Genomic DNA, 20,243 nt, shown 5'->3' on the forward strand with positions numbered 1-20,243 from the left:
ATTACAACACTCACCAATTACTGGAAATACTTTTCTCCTTAATACATAGAAGTATGAATCACCTAAAAGGTTCAGTCACTCCTTGGTTCCTAGGATCTCAGTCTGCTATCTTACTTACAGCTAACGTGTCACTTCTATTGACTTGCTAGAAAACTGTTGGTCTGTCTTGATGTTAAGGATCCCCAACACAATCACTTTTTTCAGTTTCACCTCAAAATGTAAATAACATCAGGGCCTTAAGTATAGCCTGCTGTATTTGTCTTACTTCTTCTTTGTTGACCGGTTTACTGCTCAGTTTGCCAAGAAGAATTCCAGTTGTCAATAAGGAGTAATCCCACAGGGGTTCTTTAAGGTATAGGGTAAGGCATGGAGGCTTCTGTTCAGTTGCAACCTTCATTTGCAGGAGGGGGAGGGGGAGAAAGAGAAGAAAGGAGAACAGTTGCCCTCTGCAGCCCTAGTCGAGTCAGCAGTATGTATAGGATGCAGTGACTCTAATTGTTTGGTTCAAACTCCCACCGCGGTGGATGTGAAGTGTGTGAAGATGACGTCCAAGGTGAATTTCTTCACACGAATGAACGAAAATGGAATTCCGACTGCAATTCACTTTCGCTGAGGCGCTCATATTTCGAAAGGGTGTTTACAACTAAAGGAACTGTGGATCTAATATACTACATGGCTGCCCAGTTTTACAACTATAGCTAACCACTTGTCCCTAATCCACTTCTCCCTCGCTTTCTACCACCCTCCCTCTCTCTTTCTCTCCCTCTCAGACTGTGTTCAGAATTGTTGTGCTGGGGATATGGGATTACATAGAGAACAAAGTGGAGGTAAGCCCCCCTGGGGTCCCATTAGTCCTGTGGTGTGCCCAGTTTCACTGCAATGTCATTCCCTCAATGTCATACTTCAACTCACCAACCCCAAATTTCTGAGTTATGATGGTTTGTGTGTGTATGTCTGTGTCTACGTGTTTGTGGGCACACAGGTCTTTGACGGTGCAGTCATCGTGCTGTCCCTGGCTCCCATGGTGGCGTCCACAGTGGCCAATGGCCCCAGCAGCCCCTGGGATGCCATCGGCCTCATCATCACGCTGCGGATCTGGAGGGTCAAGAGGATCATTGACGGTGAGGCCCAAGGAAAACAGTCCCAATGTCACGTCCTCCACTGTCGGCTTTCTGAAGCGGATGGTGTCTGTAATGTCACCTCCATATGACAGATATAGTGGCAACATTTGCTTTTTAATCTTGCTGTTTGTGCTAATCTGTTTTTAAAAATCATATAAAAACATTACACTCATGTACACGTCTACACTTGTTTTACTGAAATAAATAGAGCTCCCCCTTGTGGTAAGTGAATATACAGTACACAAAGGTGGAAAATGATGCACAGAAACAGTTTTCGACACCATGAAAGAGACCAACACAGTTGTCACCTTGGAAGGGGATCAATACTAAAAAGTCAAGCAGGCAGTTTCACTTTTACAGGCAGAAATGTGAAAATAAAATCTTTTTTATGTTTTATTTTACAAGATTTGATGATTGGCTGAGCCATAGTGGGTAAGGAACAATAAAAAATGAAGAGCATCTAAACATTATTACCAGGCCATTTTTATACTGTGGAAAAATCAATTCCAGACCACTGAGTACACTGCACCACACTATAATATTTAATCAAAAAAGCAACAGTTTATTGCTGCACAACTTTGATAGACTATAACAGTGTTTTTGCCAGCCCAGGGGGAGGTCACCAAAATAGTTCAAGATAAGTATTTAAACTAATTAACAAACAGACGCTGCTACATTTGGCTAAATAGTTTAAATAAAAACATAACCTACATGCCCCAGCTCTTTCTGTGGAGTAAATTATGTATTTTTTGTGACAGCTAAAAAGTATATTTTGAAACGAGGTTGAATAGAATGCTGTGCATGCCATGTCAGATCATGTTTTCTAATTTTCAAATGTTTTCCATCTTCCATATGTTGGGTACAATATTAATGTAAGTAGACTTCAGGGCTCATGTAAAATGGTCAAATTCTAAGTTCTTTTTGTCTATTTATTCACAAAGGTGGCAATAACAACTATAATTTAAACAAATAATATGATAAAATGATCATTTTTCATATTTACTCTAATGTAATCAGTTCAATAGATATTTAGATTTCTTTGGAATTTCATTGCACTTTCATCTGGGCTAAGCTAACTGTCCATGATCTTCCCTGGCCCAGCCTATGTCGTGCAGGTAAAGATGGAGATGGACCTGGAGATCCAGCAGTATGAGAAGTCCAAAGCAGTGAGAGAGGAGCACCTGGAACGTCTCACCCAGATCTGCCAGGAGCAGGCCGTACGTCCTCTCACCTCTTCCCTACTTTCTCTATGACGCCCATTCTGCCTGCCATACAAACATGTAACCAGCAGATGGTGGCAAGATAAAAAGAAAATACATTCCTTGCAATTTAGTAAAGAGATTGAAAATAGATTGTTACTAGATACATTTGATGTCTTTCAAAATCTTTTTCAACATCCTTTTTTTGGTTAGCTTTCGGTAAATCACTGGGGGGCTCAACAAGAAATGTTTCCTTTTCGTGTCCACCCTCTGTAGGGGCATGTTTCCTATTGTTAGCAACATTTGTTCAAAGTTCAGCTGTGATGCAATGCTAGCTCTGTCAATACAGCCGACAGTGTGCTGTACACCTACTATGTATACAGCTCATATCTTCGCATCCTGTAAATCAGTCAAAAGACTGAAAGCAGGAGACTGATCTTTAGCACAATTCCCTACTGAAGAAAAAGCCTCAAATTCTTTATCCTCCTCATCTCACAACACCCCCAACCCTCACACACCCCCACCCATTCATCTCAGTTTGAGATCCGTCAGCTGAGGGCCCACCTGGCCCAGCAGGACCTGGACCTGGTAGCGGAGAGGGAGGCGGCCATGCAGATCCACCACGTGTGGGGCAAGCAGAGCAGCAGCTTCCAGGAGGTGACCGGCTTGGGCCCTGGAGGCCCGGAACACCATGGCCAGGCTAAGGCCAGAGAAGCAGGGGTCAATGCAGGCAAGCACAACAACACACATAGTAACTCGAGCAGTGGACAAATTGTCATGTCATTTCCATGATAATAGAATGCTGCTCTTTGTCATATCAGATCGTGTTTTGTCATACAAAGTAGCTGGTTGGCTGCACAGCAAAGGAACATGTGTTCTCTCCACTGACGTACTAGAACTGATACCTATTAAGCCACACCTAGGCCCCATGAGGATGCAGGACACATAGTAATAAGGGGTGCCAAACAATCTAACAAAGCAACTTAAACATAGGATAACATAAACATGATCACAAACAGGTGTGACTTCATTAAGTGCCAAAAGACAGGCTGGCTAATTATGAATGGACAATGCATCACATACTGTCACGGCAAACACTTCCCTTGGAATTCAGATCGAAATTACTCTCCAACACTGCATAGAGAGCCATAAAGCTTTTAGACAGAGGCAGGTCATAACTTACAGGACAGGAACAAAGTGCTGTCAGTGTTTGTGAAGTCAGAACTCAGAGCCCATTATAAAAAAAGAAGACAAAGTCATAAATCAGCACGCTCCGCTGCCGTATATCTGGGTTTGGAGAGTGGAGCAGTGTGTCAGACATCCTTTTAACTGGGCCTGCTTCTCACATGCTCATGTGTTATTAATCACACAATGATAGTCTCTGTCGCTATGCAGTCTGCTCGATCACCCCTCCTCTTGGGACAGTTGTAATATGAATAGTTAAAGCACAAACTTAAATGAATAGAAGCCGTCTAAGGATCCTTAGGGACCCGGATGGTACTCAGAGAGACTATGACCAACGTCAGGTCAGAGAAACGTGCCATAGGCCCGTCTTCAAACCACTTCAGCTGTACTCTGGTCAGTCAGTTAGTGAGCTGCCCACAATGGGCTCTAAATCATTCACAACCTCTTCTTTGTCCTGTAGGTCTCTTAAATCTGTACATCACCACTGAACTACAGTGAGCCTGTTGGCACTGTACCTCAGGTCATGTCTATGTCATGAGGGTACACAGTGAGCAAACCAGCTGATTTAAGGGTTAGGGTTACGATGATGCAGTGTCTTGTGTCTTTCAGACCGTATCGTCCAAGATGACATGAACAACTATATCAGCCAATACTACAGTGAGCCAAGCAGCGGTAAGAACAGCACCCCCATGTTCTGACTCTTTATTTCACTGATTCCTCTAGTACCAAGCCCACAACTAAGATCCCGCTGTATGTTGTCATTCCAGACATTGGCATCCCAAACCCAGCTAACCGTGTGATCACCACTGCAGCCATCGACGTGCACCTGCCAAACAACCCCAGCCAACTGGCCTCATCTCTGGTGAGCGCAGACGCCGTCCCCTCCAGCCGCTTGCAGAGGACAGTGAGCTCTGTGAGCGAGGTCTCCACCATGGCGTCTCACTCTGGGAGCAGCATCAGCGGCCGGCAGGCCAGCCTGAGCAGCCACACGCTGGGCTCCACCACCGACTGCAGCTCTACCGTCCGGGAGGCCTCCACCTCCACAGACTACAGCGCCCAGCGCTGCTACCCCCCACCCTACTGCAGCCCCCTGGCCCTGGGGGCAGCCAGCCTCGGGGAGCCCCGAGCGCTGTGGTGCAGGAGCTGCTCTACTCCCTGTCGGAGGACTCCTGTCTCACCCAGAAGGGCCTGGACCCTGTCAATCTCAAGCTGCCCAGCCCCGCCGGCTCCGCCAAGACGAGCCCAGAGCTGGAGCACAGGCTCAACATCTACAACAAAAGGAACCAGGAGAGGGCTGGGCTCCACACCAAGCCCCTCATCCATCTGCAGAGCAGGGCACCTCTGCTGGAGGAGAAGTGCAGGCTCATGGAGTCAGCAGAATCTGCCATCCGTTGCCTGCCTGAGACATAGGACAGGGACGTTATCTTTCGTCATGTCTCAGACATAACAGAAACTTAATTGGGTAAGCACACGAGCCCACAAGTCTCTTCCGCTGAACTCCTTATTTTGGAGTCACTGGGTTCAAATGTGGATTCTGTGCAACTGGAGCTCCAGAACCAGGAAAAGGTCCACAAGTGTGTAAGCACCAAACATCTATCAGGAATTGAACATTTCTATGAGTATGAACAAGTCACCAACTAAAAACCAGCAAATGACAATTTGCCTAATCTGCTGAACAGGTTAAAGCAGACAGTTGACTTGACATGGAATGTATGGTACTTGAGGTTTGGCTCCTCTTACACTTTCTAAGGAATTGGACACACTGGACTGACATGGCATCTCACAGGAAATCTGGTATGAATCTAGATCATCCATTACAAGACAAATGAAGTGTACATTTGACACAAACGTTCAATTGGTCAAATCAGTGTCTCCAGACTTAAAAGTACAGTCCTTGATAGCACTGCTGCAGAGTTCAAAAGTGTTGAGCTCCGTTCAACTTATTTCTTAGGTTTTTCTTTCTATATTATCAATGCTAACATTTGTATTCAACTTCTATTGGGGAAAAGCTCAGTGAAATATTTTTAAGAGACTGTGTATGAGCAGGGTTTTCAGCTACTAAAACTTGAAGGGTTGGTAACTGAGGATGTTGTCAAGTATTAGTCAAAAGGAGAGAAAGTATTATAGCATGTACCTTTAAAAGATCTGCTTTAAATCTGTGGTAAATGAATCCTTAGCATTTTATTGTTAACGGGGATTTTTTGTAGAATCATTATGGAAATCACTGCAGAATGAAACAAATTAAAGCAAACTTGGGGATAAAAAGTATTGTGTAATTTTCCATCTGATTATTCTTCAAGATTTATATCAGGATACATTGTGAACATTCTTATGAGGAAGTGATTGCACTAAGGAAACATGCAGTGTGTGTTATTTGAAAGTGCATAATGACTGCATGACAACATGACAAGATCAAAAGGTAGCATTGCCAAAGAACACCTTTTATTAGGATGCACGACTAAATACACTTATAATATACATTTACCAGTCACCATCACCTAAACGTGGTCAGCAAAACACAAGTTAGAAAATTACAAACGTGTTTGTAAACTGAGAATGTTATTATGTTGCTAATTGAGGGAGTGGGCTATTCAATACATAATGGAAGGCCCCAGAAGATCATGGCTACCAAAACCTTAAGGCGGAGGTTGTAGGAGAGGTACCTGGCGGGTACATTCTCTCGAGGTCAGAGTTGCTAGATGGTACGTGGCTCATTTCTGCAATGCTGCGGTCATCTCAGGGACAACCTAGAGTGGAGAGGTACGATGATTAACTTCACCACACATACTGACCGGATGTGGTTTGCAGGTGTGATGTACAGTATATGGTAGCACTTTTGTCTCCCGCTTTGCCATATCGCCAACATGAGAACCGAATGAACTACCAATCGTCACCAGTAACTACCTGACGCTGTCCCAGCTATCGGTTTCCCGGTGAAGGAAGAGGAGAAAGCCTATCCATTTTAATCAGTTATTTGAGGAGTCATCGGGTGTAAGCTGATAACAGCCAGGTCACAACTCAGCTGGCCAGAGCCAATCCCTTTTGCAGAGTTTACCTGAGAGCCTGGCCACCATGCTCCACTGAGGAGCTAAACAAACACAACCACCATCAGGACACATAAAAATACAAGCTACTACCCTTACAGGGAAACACACTTCTAACTCAACCCGCTGGCAGACTTTCCACAGCTGCCAGCCAGACACTAGAGGGCAGCCAAGCATGTAAATTAATGGCAAACGGAAAACAGAAGATTGACATGAAAGGTTGGCTGGGTGCAAGTAAACTACAGATTACTTTCTCACGGCTGGGAGGAGGAATGCTTTGTGTCTACATGAAGAGCAGGCTCCAGCCAAATCTTGTTTCTGATTAATTCAGCAACTCAATTATTCACTTGCACATTTCCATTAGGTGGAAAAATGTCTCATGCAAAATATATTGGGGAAATGGTGAACGTTATATTGTGACTGTCACTCAGGTACTGGCGATGGTGTCGAGGTCTGTTCAGAAGTGTGCTGGGTTTGTTTCAGCCATGATGAAACCTTGCATCAGTGGACGAGTCTCACCTTGAAAAGGTCTGCCACCAAGCCGTAGTCAGCCACCTGGAAAATGGGTGCCTCTGGATCCTTGTTGATGGCAACAATAGTCTGCAAAGAATAAAGACACATGCAGTAGAATTAGGCGAAAGGAAAGCACCATTTTATTTTTGATCAGCCTTTCAAAGGAACTTCAAACTTTCTCAGAGGAAACTGAACAATACCTTACTATCCTTCATTCCTGCGAGATGTTGGATGGCTCCAGATATACCAACGGCGATGTACAATTCCTTTTTACAGGAGACACAATGAAGTCACGTATTACTACTTGACACTGAGAAACTGCTGCTGCCGCCCGTGTTCATATTTAATGAGTTAAGGGGATGAGACCCTGCTAGCCCTGAGGTAGGTACTGCCCCCTGGGCCACCTCAAATTAGTAACAGCTTGGCCTTGGTCCCCTGCACCCCCCCCCCTCTCCCCGCTTGCCCCCCCCCCTGCGCGCACACGCGCATGTAACAACTTCAGGAGCTTTCAGCTTAATGCACCGCCGCATGAATATTTTAGTGCTATTTAATGTTATTTCTGTTGTCTCGAAGGAGCAGAACATCAATTTGGGACAAGCAAGTCTACGAAGGTCTGAAAGCAAGACAGTGAGTGATCATTCTAATAGACAACCCCTAATGGCTATGTATGTTCCCATCCCGCGGTAGAAGCATCGGTCACACAGTACATGCACAAAGGGTGCTGCAGTAGCATGGGTTCAAAGGCCTGACAAATCACAACATCTGTTCCTTTTTCTGTGTTAAACACTCTTGGATAATTATTCTAGGCCTGCTTTTCACATACTTCCGATAAGGTGAGAGAACACAAATAGTGGGCACTGCTATTATACCAAATGTGAAACCAATGATGACAGTTAATCACTCAGCTTGCTTGGCATAGTGTTTTTATACTCACGTTGAGGTAAAACTATACTATCACATACTAGACTATCTCATTTGTGAATACCATGTCCATTGCTAGTGGAGGACTATGAGCTACCAGGAGACAAGCACGGGCAGGATGTAAATACAATGCAATTCAAATCTAATTTAATGCACTAAGCCCACATATGACAAGCTTGTCAAAACAATAGCAAAATCCAATTTCGGCAGAGAGGCCTGCTCTGAGGCCTCTGCTCTGGCCAGATATCCTCAGCACTGTGTTCTCTAATGGATCAGCTAAACCATTTAGGAACCCAAAATGTGCCATTAACTACATTTCATTGGGCCTAATGTGTGGATAATCACAGCTGGGATATCCCAGTTCAACTGGATAATGGAAAATCAACCTTTTTAAAAGGCCAGAGGATCTCGCTCGATAAGTCTGGATTCCGGGAATGCTGTTAAGAACACAAGTAACTGTAGGAGACCATTAGCCTACTGACACAAAGTGAATCCTCAGAAATATCTTGCAATTATTCTCGCTCTTATAAGACATCAGGTTGTGTTTGGCACAATGAGTCAATAACTTACAGGTGCAACAATCTTGCCAGTCTGTCCAACCTGCATATCATTAGGGACATAACCAGCATCCACAGCAGCTCTGGAAGCACCCACTGTGGAAATAAAGCACAGCTTTAATATATTTAAGATAGAAAACACCACAAACTGTATGGCAGCTTTCTAAGATGTTCACGGACTAACCAGCAGCATTCATTTGATCAGCAAGGTCAAACAGCAGCTTGAAGTTGTCTCCGCTCTTTAGACCCCTTCCTGCACAGATAGAAACAAAACATTATAATTCAACAAGGATTTTCATCCATCAACCAACACTGGTCAGCGCATTCTTACCTCCAGACACCACAACTTTAGCGCTGGCCAGCTCTGGACGGTCACTCTTGGTCAAGCTCTGCTCAATCCACTCTGATAACCCAGCGGAAGAGGATGCTGACACTGCATTTCACACACAAATGATGGAAGTGGTTAAGAGAATACAGTTCGGTCTTGTGTTACATGTCGGCATCAGCAGATGTTTGGAGTTGTCAGCTACCTTCTTCAGTGGAGGCACTGCCTCCTTCCATTTCAGCTGGCTCAAAAGCTGTTCCTCTGACGGTGAAGACCTTAACTTTCTCATTACACTTAATGGTGCAGAGAGCATTGCCTGTGAACCAGGCAGACCACACAAGATCATGACTACTTCAATGAAAAAATAAATAATCCCAGCATTTGCCAAAATGTTATTGCATGCTTACCCTTCACAACATGATGTGTTGAGAGTTGAAAATGATCTAATTTAACTTGAAATTTCCAAATATTTAACAGTAGGCTTAATCAAACAAAAACAAATACATAAAAGTTTGCATTGAGATAGTCACCGGCATATATCGTTCTGACAAAGGTGTCTGGGGTTTTGATCTCAATTATATCTGAAATTGGAGCGACGTCCAACTTGGCAGCCACTCTTGGCAGCAGGTTCTACAATAACAAAAATTAAGCTTAGAGATATCAGCAAAAAGAATAGCACTAGTGACTGTATGCATCAAGAATAAGAGTCTTACTTTCCCAAAGGCAGATGCCCCAGCACAGATATGGGTGAAGCTGAACTGCAGCTGTGTTGCCAGGATAAGTGGAGTTAACTCCTCTGTGAGAAGACACAAGGGTCACAGACAGACCACAACTGTATGGAACATAAGACATGAGCTACATTTACATTTAATCATTTAGCAGACGCTCTTATCCAGAGCGACTTACAGTAAGTACAGGGACATTCTCCCCAAGGCAAGTAGGGTGAAGTGCCTTGCCCAAGGACACAACGTCATTTTGCATGAAACCGGCAACATTCTGATTAATAGCCCGACTCCCTTACTGCTCAGCCATCTGACCCCAGCTAAGCATACCTGGCAAAAAGCCCTTGTAAGCATCATGTTGAGCCACTAGAACCTTCTTTACCCCGTGGACTTTTGCGATGTCTTCCACAACCTGGGGACGATAATAAAATTATAAAATCAAGGATGTTTCAACAGTCCCCACAACAATTTTACGGATAACTCGTGATCTACATATACTGGAATGGGCTGTGACTGAATGAAAAAAAACATGATTGCTAATCACAGGCTTCAGAAGGTCTGCATTGATGGATTTTAATAGTACTTCAGAAATACAGTATGGATTTTAAGAGTCTGAGAATACAAATCATTAATAAAACATTGTTCAAGTTATCAATAAGTATTGCGAGTAGATTTTTTGGTTATCGATCTGGATTTCAGTGGGTGATAAAGTAACATTTCATAAAAGGAGGTGTAGACCTTTTAACGGGACAGTACCTTTGCACAGTTTGTTCCAGCGACCAAGCAGGACACCTCTCCTCCCAGTTTATGGGCTGCTGTGATGGCACTCAATGTGATGGGCGTCAGTTTGTCATTGTTGTGCTCTACCACTACCAAGGTGCTTTGAAACCTCTGGAGGAGACCTGTCTACAATAGAATCAACTTCTCAATATGTAGCCTATAAACAAGATAACATGCTCACTACTGAAAATCACAAGTTATGTCAGCAACCACGAGCACCGACTGAGGACATTGGAGTCGTGCCTGTGGGGGATTGGGCCGTTCGACTAACCCTTGATCCACTTTCAGTAGCAAGTTATATTACATACATAAACTAACATAACCCAAAACGGAGGCATTGACTAGGATTGAGAAATTGAAAAATAGCATCAATGCTTCTCTATTCAGACCTGGGACTCCAATCAGGGTCTGGAGGTCATTCGTACATCGTTTTATACACACACAAACACAGTAATGCAATGTGTTCAAAACTATATAATGTGCTTGTTCTGAACGTGTTAAACAACCACAATTTGTGATGTGACTATAATCTTATTTATAAATTAAACGGACAACGCGTTTCTTACGTATCGTTGAACAATCCCGTTTTTGTTAGTTTCGTAACTGTTTGCTTACACAGGTTGTGTAAGTCTCTAGCTGGCAAAACTAGCACTGACACTGCAGCTAGGTAGCATGTGCTAGTAGAGGACAGAAATGTTTGGCCACTCGTTTCTGCTGCAATAAGAATCAGAACTGGGGGCTAACAATATAATAGTGCAAACATGGCAAACATGGAATTCATTCATATACTATTATTTGCTTCTTGACAATTAAATATGATAATCTAGCTACGTTACAGTACATGTGCAAGCTAATATCTATAGAGGTAGCTCTAGCCTCGCTAGCTAGTTACACAACCCATACCAGCTCTAGGTCCTATCGAATGTATTGAAGCAGTCAAAAAGCGAAGTCTTACCAAATAATTAATATTACTGTACAACTAATATTGTCAGGTAACATGCAAATATCACCACTTACCAACTGTCTTAAATGTGTTTTGTTGATAGCTCTGTGCATCTTTGACCCTTATCTCTGATCCTGCCAGCTGGGATATGCTTGCTTTTCCAACAGCAGCAAGATGTTATCGCGAGACAAACTCAGTCTGGTTCCCAGTCACTTCCGTTAACACGAAAGTTCCGTCAGCCTTTGCATTGCACAACTATCCTAACTAAAGGCAGCCTACATGTAGACAACGTATGAGGGAGAACTTGTTAACGCTTCTTCTTAGTCTATTGTAGGAAAAAAGTTTATGGATTAAAAAAATCCTTAAATTATACCAGTTTATTTGAACACACACTTGGCCCTATATATAATCATGAACATATAAACTAGCCTACATTCATCTCACACTAATTTAATTAAAAATAATGATAGCAACAACAACATTTTCTGAAAGCCAGGCAAATATTATAGAACGCAAGCAAAATGCCAGTTTTTGCACTTTAGGCTAACTGTGTTAAAACAAAGCAGAAAATATGAATCCTTTGAACTACAACGTAGTCTTGTTGCAGCAATGCAGACTATGTACAAACTGGTTAACAATAACAATCAGTTAATTTAAGTACAATTAAGATTAGAATGGTTATAATACGAATAGTTGTGTATTTCAATAATATTTTATATTTTGATTATTTAGAATAGCCTAATAATTCCACGTATTCATTTTAAATCTAGTTAGAAGTAGAACGGGCAGCCATCGACCTAAATCAAAAGTTTTATAGATACAAAATCCAGAAATTCCAGCCTATTCTTAATTCTACGCCTACAGGCCAAATTACCATTGCTATTTTGGAAGGTGCGCGCAGTTTTCTTTCAGGGACAGACAAGGACTTGTCAGTAAATATAGGCTCAAATAAATGTAACATGTAAATTAGAAGAAAAAAAACTTGATTATGCAGATTAACGATTTTGTTCTCTTTTAGTCCCACGAAATATATATTTCTAATAAAAGGGTTGGTCTTCTTAACATTTTATACTACCGCAAACGATAGGCTGGTATTATATGATCATGTTAGATAATTCAAAATAATCAATTTAGGAAAAAAAAATCTATAAAATAGGCTACGTATTAGTGTTCACTTCAAATGAACCTTTAATTTAGAGATTCACTTTTGTTTGGACATCATCCAGTAGAGGGCTCTCGCATAGAACTTCTAGCAATACAGGCCATGTTGCTTTCAAATAGATATTCGGTGTACAACCAATTCTCAATAACCACATTGGGTCTTAAAATCGCATTTAATAACAGCCGAATAACATTGTTAAAATTTCATAGTTCATACTTTACAAAGGGGCCTATAAAATATGATTTTATTCCCATTTCAGAACCTCATAAACAATCTACAAGGATAAATAAACTGTGGAGCTTATTCATAAAAATAATTCTAACTGCAGTCAATGTTTTGGTTCCCTTCAAAATAAAGCATAGTAGCTTTCTTGTCCATGTTTCTTAATTTAGCATGATGCATATCCCCTCCCCAAACGCTCAGAGGTCTGTAGGTTTGCATATTCTACGTCACTCTGCGCGTGGGGCATTGCTCTTCCCACCTCTCACTCTCTAGACGCAAGTTATCACTCTACCAGGGACGGGACAGTCTCCCACTCGCCCACTCAATTCCTCCATCTGTCGGCTTGTAGCCTACCATCCCTCCTGTATGGTGGATATTATCTTAAATTCTTCTTTCTTGGGTGATATGGGGGATCATTCCAAAAGTAAGTATACGCGCACGTTCCTCTGTTAGGCCTATATATCTTGTTCATGCTTGGGAAAAAAAATATTTCTTAGTGTTCATATTGGGTTATAATGTAAATAGACAGTATAGTAGCTTACATACATTCTTTGGATACATAGACCAAGAGTCTGTGAAATTGTGCAAAAGTTCTTTCGTTTTGCAGAAATCCATTTGTAGCCCGGCCTTAACCAACTAAAATGACAGGCATAATATGATATGGATACAGGGGGAAACACACGCGGGATTTGTTGAGGGTGTCTGGGGATTAGAGGGTATATGCTACAAAGTAGTAGTAATGTGTGCATTCCACAGAGAAGTCTGGAATTGCAATGTGTGTGGGCTGTGGAGGTCAGATACACGACCAATACATTCTGAGAGTCTCCCCGGACCTCGAGTGGCACGCTGCGTGTCTGAAGTGCGCAGAATGCAGTCAGTACCTGGATGAAACGTGCACTTGCTTCGTCCGAGATGGCAAGACATACTGCAAAAGAGATTATGTAAGGTATGGAGTTGAAATTTCCTCACCAACGTGATTTCAGATCTTTGGAATTTCAAAAGGTCACTTGTATTCCGGAGTATAAAAATAACAGTGTAAACAAACAAAAACTCACTATTTAACAGTAAAACATTTTTGGGATAGGCCTGTAGAATATATTCTAAAATTCTTTCAATGTTATGAGAAATACGGCTAAGTGTTTGCGATTATTGTATTCACAAAACCATGTTGTGTGTTCGAGCTATTATTAAAGTCAATGTTGCAAAGTAGCCGAATTCCAAAACATCTTGGAACATTTTTGCCAAACAAAAGATAGGTCTATTTGGTCTTGCATGCTTGAAAAAAATATTACTGGCGTAAATCCTATATTGAGACCAATGTTCCTATGTCCTTTTCAGATTATATGGGATTAAATGTGCAAAATGTAACATTGGCTTCTGCAGCAGCGATCTGGTGATGAGAGCTCGAGCCAACGTGTACCACATGGAGTGTTTTAGGTGCTCGGTGTGCAGCAGACATCTCCTACCGGGGGATGAATTCTCTTTGCGGGACGAGGAGCTGTTGTGTCGGGCAGATCACGGTTTACTGATGGAGCGGGCCTCGGCAGGAAGCCCTCTTAGCCCGGGAAATATTCACGCTAGGTCCCTTCATTTATCAGGTAGGTTTAGGCTAAGATATCAGAGAAATAGCCTAAATAATTGATAAGCTATAGGCTACAATTTAATAGTAGACTACACAATATATTATTTTATGGGGTTAAATAATATAACATTTTGATTGTATCAAATTATTAATCAATAGTGGTAGCCTATAATTTTTCTGGCAACCAATGATTCTCAAAAGAAACATCGTGGGTGTAAAAGCACAGGCCTATTTAATATTATTCATTATTTATTGTGAAAGATTGTTGCCACGTGCGTTTTCATGTTTTCAATTCAGTTGAGTTGTGCCCTTTAGAACCTGTAGCCTATGCATCGAAATTCGCAACTGACAAAGCTTTTTTGCCAATAATATTAATTCATAGAAAAGTTCATCTTGCACTTGAATTACAATTAAAATACACTGTAGCCTATATTAGGCATTAAGGTCTGTAGAGACCCAACATAGTGTCACACCCCGGGTTTAATTACTAAACTATCAGATCACTTATCAGAGGACGTTCGAGATCAGAAGAATTAACCAAGGCCTTTTATTTTCCCTTTCTGTCAACTGTTCTTCAGAACCAGTGTCAGTTCGACAGCCAACTCATCGAAACCACGTTCATAAACAGTCTGAGAAAACCACTCGCGTACGAACAGTTTTGAACGAGAAGCAGCTCCACACCCTTCGGACATGTTACAATGCTAACCCCAGACCAGACGCACTAATGAAAGAACAATTGGTGGAGATGACCGGTCTAAGCCCGAGGGTTATTCGAGTTTGGTTCCAAAACAAACGTTGCAAAGATAAGAAGAGATCTATTCTAATGAAACAACTTCAACAACAACAACACATTGACAAGACAGTAAGTTATCGTAGACACTTTTTTAAATCACCATTTAGTATAACAGAATAATGTCGTTTCCGTGTCTGGTCTAGGCCTATCTCTTTTCACGAAGGCCTACCCAATGCAGCCATAATCATAGAGATGTGTAATGCTTTGTGTGATGTGTTGCTTTCTTTTAGAATCTTCAAGGGCTTACGGGTACGCCTTTGGTGGCAGGCAGTCCAATTCGACACGAAAACACCGTGCAAGGGAACCCAGTTGAGGTGCAGACTTACCAGCCGCCGTGGAAGGCATTGAGCGAGTTTGCTCTGCAGAGTGACCTGGACCAGCCCCCTTTTCAGCAGCTAGTAAGGAAAACTAAAGCGCATTACATGTATTTCATGTTTTGTTTTGCATCATTTTACAGGCTACTTAGTCGACTGGAATAAAGTTAATATGCTAAAAACTAATAATAAAAGCTTTGTTTTGTGCCCCAAAAGCTTTTTTTTGTGCAACAGGCAACTTATAAGACAATTTATCACTTTACAGGTGTCTTTTTCTGAGTCGGGATCTATGGGTAATTCCTCGGGCAGTGACGTGACCTCTTTGTCGTCGCAGTTGCCAGACACCCCGAACAGCATGGTACCGAGTCCGGTTGACACGTGAGACCAGTTCAACATTGAGCTTCAAACCCAGCATGTTACCGCGTGCCCTGCATGAGAACTGCCGAGTTCACACAGCCTTGGATGAAAATGGATTTCGTTCTAGCGATCAACAACTGTGGATTAGAGGATGCATCTTTTTATGGAAAAACTTGAAGCTTTGGGATGACAGCTATTACAGTGAAGGCCGGACTGGACACAGACATAGTGAGGACACTCCCTCTTATTGAGCTGACTTAAATATTTGAACACATTTGAACATTAATCCTCATATTGGCCATTGTTTATCATCTTCTGTGTTATTCGCGGAGTCCCGTGTCTGTAGATTTGCATGAGCAGAGGTGACTTTATATAATGTACACTACATTTAGCCTACCACTAGGATGATGGGAAAGTAAATGTTTGAGTCATTCAAGAGTAAATTATTGTTATTTATTGTTAGGATGGAAAGATAATAAATAGAAAAGCATTATGGTTTATGTCTATTGCACTTTGCATGTAAATCTCCCTGGTGCAGTAATTCCTTAACATATTCACAAAAATCTTAATGGCCAATATAAATCATTTTGAGTATGACAATATACAGTTATGACTCTCACTAAAGCAGGCTAAACAGCCAACATCTACAGAACAATTTTAGGATTTCAGCCTGGGCTCCATTCAAATAACTTTAGGCTGCTTAAAAAGTCGATCTTAATCATTCTAAATAATTTGTGATATAGACTTTGGTTTAGCCTGGCCTCAGTTTATTATGGTCTATGGCTATCAGTATAAAAGCAATACCAGAAACTTCAATATTGGTCATTTGGACAAATTTGCGATGTGCTTAGTCTCGTTTCACCGGTCTCAGGTCTAGACAGAGGACAAGGCTCGGCGACTCCTTATCTCTGCCTGGCATCACCGGCAAACGATACATTGAATGGAACCACAACAAACCCACCTCTATAGGCTCGGGCTAAAGGGAACTCCCAGCGAACGCCTTCTGCAGGTCCGTAGTTTATTTTCATTCCATTCCGAATAGTGGATAGGAATAGCCGCTGGACATTCAGCTCATAGGTCAAGCTTGGACCGGAAAATTAAATAAAATTGTTACCAAGGATGGACGTTTTACAGGAAACGTAGCCGCTATCATCTCTCGACTGCAGGATTTATTTGATAATGAGATGGGGTTCTTGCAAATCTGGCAAAGTATTTCCAAAATAGACTGTGCATTAGCCAAAATGTGTGCGTATTTTTGATTAGGCTTAGGCCCAAAGTTTTTTTTCTTCATGCCATTAAGATGGTCCCAGAGAAAAGTTGCAAGCATGTTTAAAAAACAGTGCAACATTATAAATTCGATGGCCAACAAGTTAACACTTAATTTGTACTTTTCAACGAACGAAATTCATAATATTTCGGGAATATTTAGGAACGGATGAAGCAATCTGCAAATTAATTTATGCGGTTAAAACCTATGCCAATAGCTTACAAAGTGTGATCTAAAGACACCTTATTCCAGTAAGTCATTAATCCGTTATGCAGTCAGTAGCCTGTGCAGTGATGAAAACGACCGAAAGACAAGTGATGAAAACAAAACAGACAAGTGATTGAAGTGTAGGTTAATAGATCTCACTTACCGTGAACTGCCTTCAAAAATTGGGTGAATCCCGAAAGGAATTGCCTAAAGCTAGTTGATCAGAGGTATGACCTTATGTACGGGGTTCAGTATCAAGTTGGCCTGTTAGCGAAACCGAAATCTTTTGGGTTAGCGTAAGTAGCATACTTCCAAGTCTTGATACACGTCCCACAAATAGGCTACTGAAGTGTTATTCACAAAAGAGTGATAGACTATAAATGGGTAATTAGTGTGAGTGCAATTTCTTCACACAAATAAAAATGACAAGCGATTTATGCATAATAATTTATTAAACGTGATAGAAAGAAATGTTAATTAAATAAATTATTTTTAGGAAGTGCTTCACAACATGGAGAAAACAAGGATCACAGGGAATTGTAAAACAGAAGCAATTCTATTTAAAGTAAAACTTGAAGTGGAGTAAACAACCAGGCTATGTAACTTACATACTGTAGTACAAAACAGGCCCTAGCCTGGTAAATATAGGGAAAACATTCTGGTCGGGTCAATCACATCTTAATTGAATGTCAATAAACAAATGAACAAGGACCGTTATACATTACTGATGAACACGTTAGGTAATAATCATAATATTCAGTGTTTCTAAATTGACTGCTCTGAAACCTCACCTGTCTAACAGTACTGTGTAACATAAAGGTGTGTGTGTGTATATATATCTATCTATATATATATGATTTCTGTAGTGTGGGCACTTGAACAAAATCTTTGCCTGACTTGATGGCACTATGAAAAGGAGAAATACACACACAACTCGCAACATTGTTGTGCAAACTTTGTGCAAATCTTCTACTGATATCATTGTGTGACTTACACAAAATTCACACTTGTATCTCATCTTCGAATTTGGCCCATGGGTGCTGGTATTTCAAGAGTCTTGGCAACGCTTAGAGACTGCATTCTTTATTTATGCTGAATTCAAATCAAAATCTGAACGTAAAAGCAAGTGGGTTAGAACGGGAAGTCTCTTGTCTGTTTTGTAGTGTTTTTCACAGAGCTTGTCTGCATTGGTGAGGAGAGTGTGTGCCTCTGGATTAGTCCTCATGCTTCTTCAGGAAGAACTGCAGTGCTGAGTCCCACTGGTCTCTGGGAAAGCGGTTGGACAGCTCGCAGTAATCCAGTGGTTGAGAAACTTTCTCTGTACCAGACATGGACATGATAGGCACAAGTCAGTCACCAATGAGAAGAGCAGCCCAGACATGGTCGATCAAAAATTTGTGGTTTAACAAATGATAACAGTGTGGTTTGTCATTCTTCCAAAGAAATGTTGTCTATAAAAGTATCTATGTGATGGGAATGATTGAAAAATCAAAAGAGAAAGGTGATAGAAACGTACCTCCTTGAGCAGCTTTATTGTCTGCTTGGTTCTCACTTGAGGCACAGTCCTGGAGAAAATACAAAAACAGAAAGGTGTCAGTGCGTTCTACAGCATTACAAGACAAGCAAGCAGGGGGAGAGACCAGTCACCATATGGAGGGAGTGTTTCATATCATCCACAATATGGCCATCTAAGTTAGGCTAAATGCCACCAATTACATCCAATGGCCAAAATGTATTTTCTTGTTTTGCAAAAGCGCTGGCAATGCCAACTCTTAAGTCTTGACCTCTGACAAATAATAGCGTTGGTAAAGAAACCATGCATCTTCCATTGTTTGACTGAAATGACGGCTTGTCCCCTAGTGGACTGAGGGCTAATCTTGACTAAATAGTTCTGGTAGCAGCGCAGGCAGAAGGGATATTGTCGGGGGAAGATGAAGGAGACGGCTTGTTTACTGGAGGCTGAACTACTGGCAGGTAAATCCACAGAGGAAGCCATTTGTCTCTGTTTGACTGCCAAGCGCCCTCAGTGGAAATACATGAGAAAAAAAGAAAACGTGACTAGTGTAGGAGGAATCCCTGCATTTCCAAATATACGTTTGTGTGTGCGCAGAAACTGTACGCTTGCTTTAAGTGTGTGGGCTTGTGTGTGTGGCGGCAGCCTCCAGGCTTACCTGTATGAAGGTGGCCAGCAGAACACAGCTCATCTCCTGCTGCAGGATGACCTTGTTCTGGGAGTTGTTGTAGCAGGCCGAGATGAGGGAAGGGAAGAGAACTTTGATGAGGCGCGGGTGGCTGAAGTACTGAAAGGGCAGCTGACACAGTTTCTGCAGCACGCTGGGCTGACGGCCAGACTGCACTATCACCTGGAACACACACAAAGCCCCGCAAGTCAGTCACTCGGCCAGCCAGTCAGTCGCATTGGCAGTTGTAAATCACAGCCCCTTGCCCCTCCTCCACGTAAATCTGCCACTAAAACAACACACAAACACCCATTAGGAGGAGAACTGGAGGGCACAGCCTCCCACTGCACAATTACAGGCTATAAAACACAATGATGGGATGTTTCTCTCTTCCTTTGTACCACAGGTAATTACCATGCTGTTGTGAAATAAGCTAACTGAGAAATATGACACGTTTTCCGTTTATTACTTCACCAAAATATAGGGTAAATGACTTAATTTCCCCTCCCCCCTGCAATAGGTGCCATTGAGATATGAGTTCCAAGTCTGATTCAGTGCAATTTATATCCCTGAACTGTAAGAGTGCAGTCCAGGTTGAAAGGGCATTCACAGTGCAGGGGGGGTGGGGGTGGGTGGGGGAGAGCAGACCTCCACTGTAGCCTGGCCACCGCCACTTTAAGAAATGAGCAATACCGTTAATGGAGCTCTCACCCTGCCGACATCCTGCTCCCCTTCACCAGCACCTGTCACTCACACCATCACATCCGGCCCACCAATATTAAAACCAAATCACTCCCAGCCTAGTTTGATTAGGGGGGGGCAGGGGGAGGGGGGGGGGGGGGTCCTGGA

At 42.2% G+C, this 20,243-nt stretch overlaps 4 protein-coding genes across 7 annotated transcripts in view; 2 read left to right on the forward strand and 2 right to left on the reverse strand.

Annotated features, from left to right (window-relative positions):
* Positions 1 to 5,047, forward strand: part of tmem266 (transmembrane protein 266) — a 20,147-nt gene extending 15,100 nt beyond the window's left edge. The window contains 7 exon segments of the mRNA XM_084672654.1: positions 771 to 827; positions 983 to 1,121; positions 2,223 to 2,338; positions 2,858 to 3,050; positions 4,115 to 4,177; positions 4,273 to 4,604; positions 4,607 to 5,047. Coding sequence (XP_084528780.1) covers positions 771 to 827; positions 983 to 1,121; positions 2,223 to 2,338; positions 2,858 to 3,050; positions 4,115 to 4,177; positions 4,273 to 4,604; positions 4,607 to 4,915 — 1,209 coding nt within the window. The 3' untranslated portion in view covers positions 4,916 to 5,047.
* Positions 5,048 to 5,925: 878 nt separating this feature from the next.
* Positions 5,926 to 11,539, reverse strand: etfa (electron transfer flavoprotein subunit alpha). Its single transcript, XM_084672793.1, has 12 exons — positions 11,385 to 11,539; positions 10,344 to 10,493; positions 9,918 to 9,999; positions 9,579 to 9,661; positions 9,396 to 9,495; positions 9,071 to 9,181; positions 8,872 to 8,973; positions 8,725 to 8,793; positions 8,554 to 8,636; positions 7,263 to 7,328; positions 7,069 to 7,149; positions 5,926 to 6,252 (listed from the first exon to the last, which is right to left on the reverse strand). The coding sequence occupies exons 1-12, from the start codon at positions 11,421 to 11,423 to the stop codon at positions 6,217 to 6,219; spliced, it is 1,002 nt and encodes a 333-aa protein (XP_084528919.1). The 5' UTR covers positions 11,424 to 11,539; the 3' UTR covers positions 5,926 to 6,216.
* A 1,506-nt stretch (positions 11,540 to 13,045) lies between these two features.
* Positions 13,046 to 16,284, forward strand: isl2a (ISL LIM homeobox 2a). 2 transcript variants are annotated; one of them, XM_084672332.1, is made up of 7 exons: positions 13,055 to 13,118; positions 13,451 to 13,640; positions 14,033 to 14,292; positions 14,855 to 15,148; positions 15,262 to 15,263; positions 15,300 to 15,467; positions 15,649 to 16,284. In XM_084672332.1, exons 1-7 carry the CDS (start codon positions 13,061 to 13,063, stop codon positions 15,763 to 15,765), a joined length of 1,089 nt encoding a protein of 362 aa, XP_084528458.1. In that variant the 5' UTR covers positions 13,055 to 13,060; the 3' UTR covers positions 15,766 to 16,284. The 2 variants fall into 2 exon arrangements, with proteins under 2 accessions (XP_084528457.1, XP_084528458.1); XM_084672331.1 differs by lacking the exon at positions 15,262 to 15,263 and having other exon boundaries at positions 13,046 to 13,118; positions 14,855 to 15,138.
* Positions 16,285 to 17,647: 1,363 nt separating this feature from the next.
* The window catches only part of scaper (S-phase cyclin A-associated protein in the ER), a 53,798-nt gene continuing 51,202 nt past the window's right edge, over positions 17,648 to 20,243 (reverse strand). For all 3 annotated transcript variants that reach the window (XM_084673163.1, XM_084673162.1, XM_084673164.1), the window contains 3 exons: positions 19,386 to 19,577; positions 18,731 to 18,779; positions 17,648 to 18,532 (listed from right to left, as the gene is read on the reverse strand). In XM_084673163.1, the coding sequence (XP_084529289.1) occupies positions 18,429 to 18,532; positions 18,731 to 18,779; positions 19,386 to 19,577 (345 nt within the window). In that variant the 3' untranslated portion in view covers positions 17,648 to 18,428. The remainder of the gene's footprint in view (positions 18,533 to 18,730; positions 18,780 to 19,385; positions 19,578 to 20,243) is intronic.

Source organism: Hypomesus nipponensis, chromosome 14, assembly GCF_054491055.1.
Source record: "Hypomesus nipponensis isolate SF chromosome 14, ASM5449105v1, whole genome shotgun sequence".
NCBI classification, from domain to species: domain Eukaryota; kingdom Metazoa; phylum Chordata; class Actinopteri; order Osmeriformes; family Osmeridae; genus Hypomesus; species Hypomesus nipponensis.

Excerpts from the sequence above, each read along its gene's own strand:
- etfa (XM_084672793.1), bottom strand. The coding sequence starts at position 11,423 with ATGCACAGAGCTATCAACAAAACACATTTAAGACAGTTG. Across the intron at positions 9,496-9,578 it reads GGGCATCTGCCTTTGGGAAA|AACCTGCTGCCAAGAGTGGC; the intron begins GTAAGACTCTTA and ends TTGTTATTGTAG. Across the intron at positions 9,182-9,395 it reads TGTCAGAACGATATATGCCG|GCAATGCTCTCTGCACCATT; the intron begins GTGACTATCTCA and ends CCTGGTTCACAG.
- isl2a (XM_084672332.1), top strand. The coding sequence starts at position 13,061 with ATGGTGGATATTATCTTAAATTCTTCTTTCTTGGGTGATATGGGGGAT. Across the intron at positions 13,119-13,450 it reads TATGGGGGATCATTCCAAAA|AGAAGTCTGGAATTGCAATG; the intron begins GTAAGTATACGC and ends TGCATTCCACAG. Across the intron at positions 13,641-14,032 it reads TGCAAAAGAGATTATGTAAG|ATTATATGGGATTAAATGTG; the intron begins GTATGGAGTTGA and ends TGTCCTTTTCAG.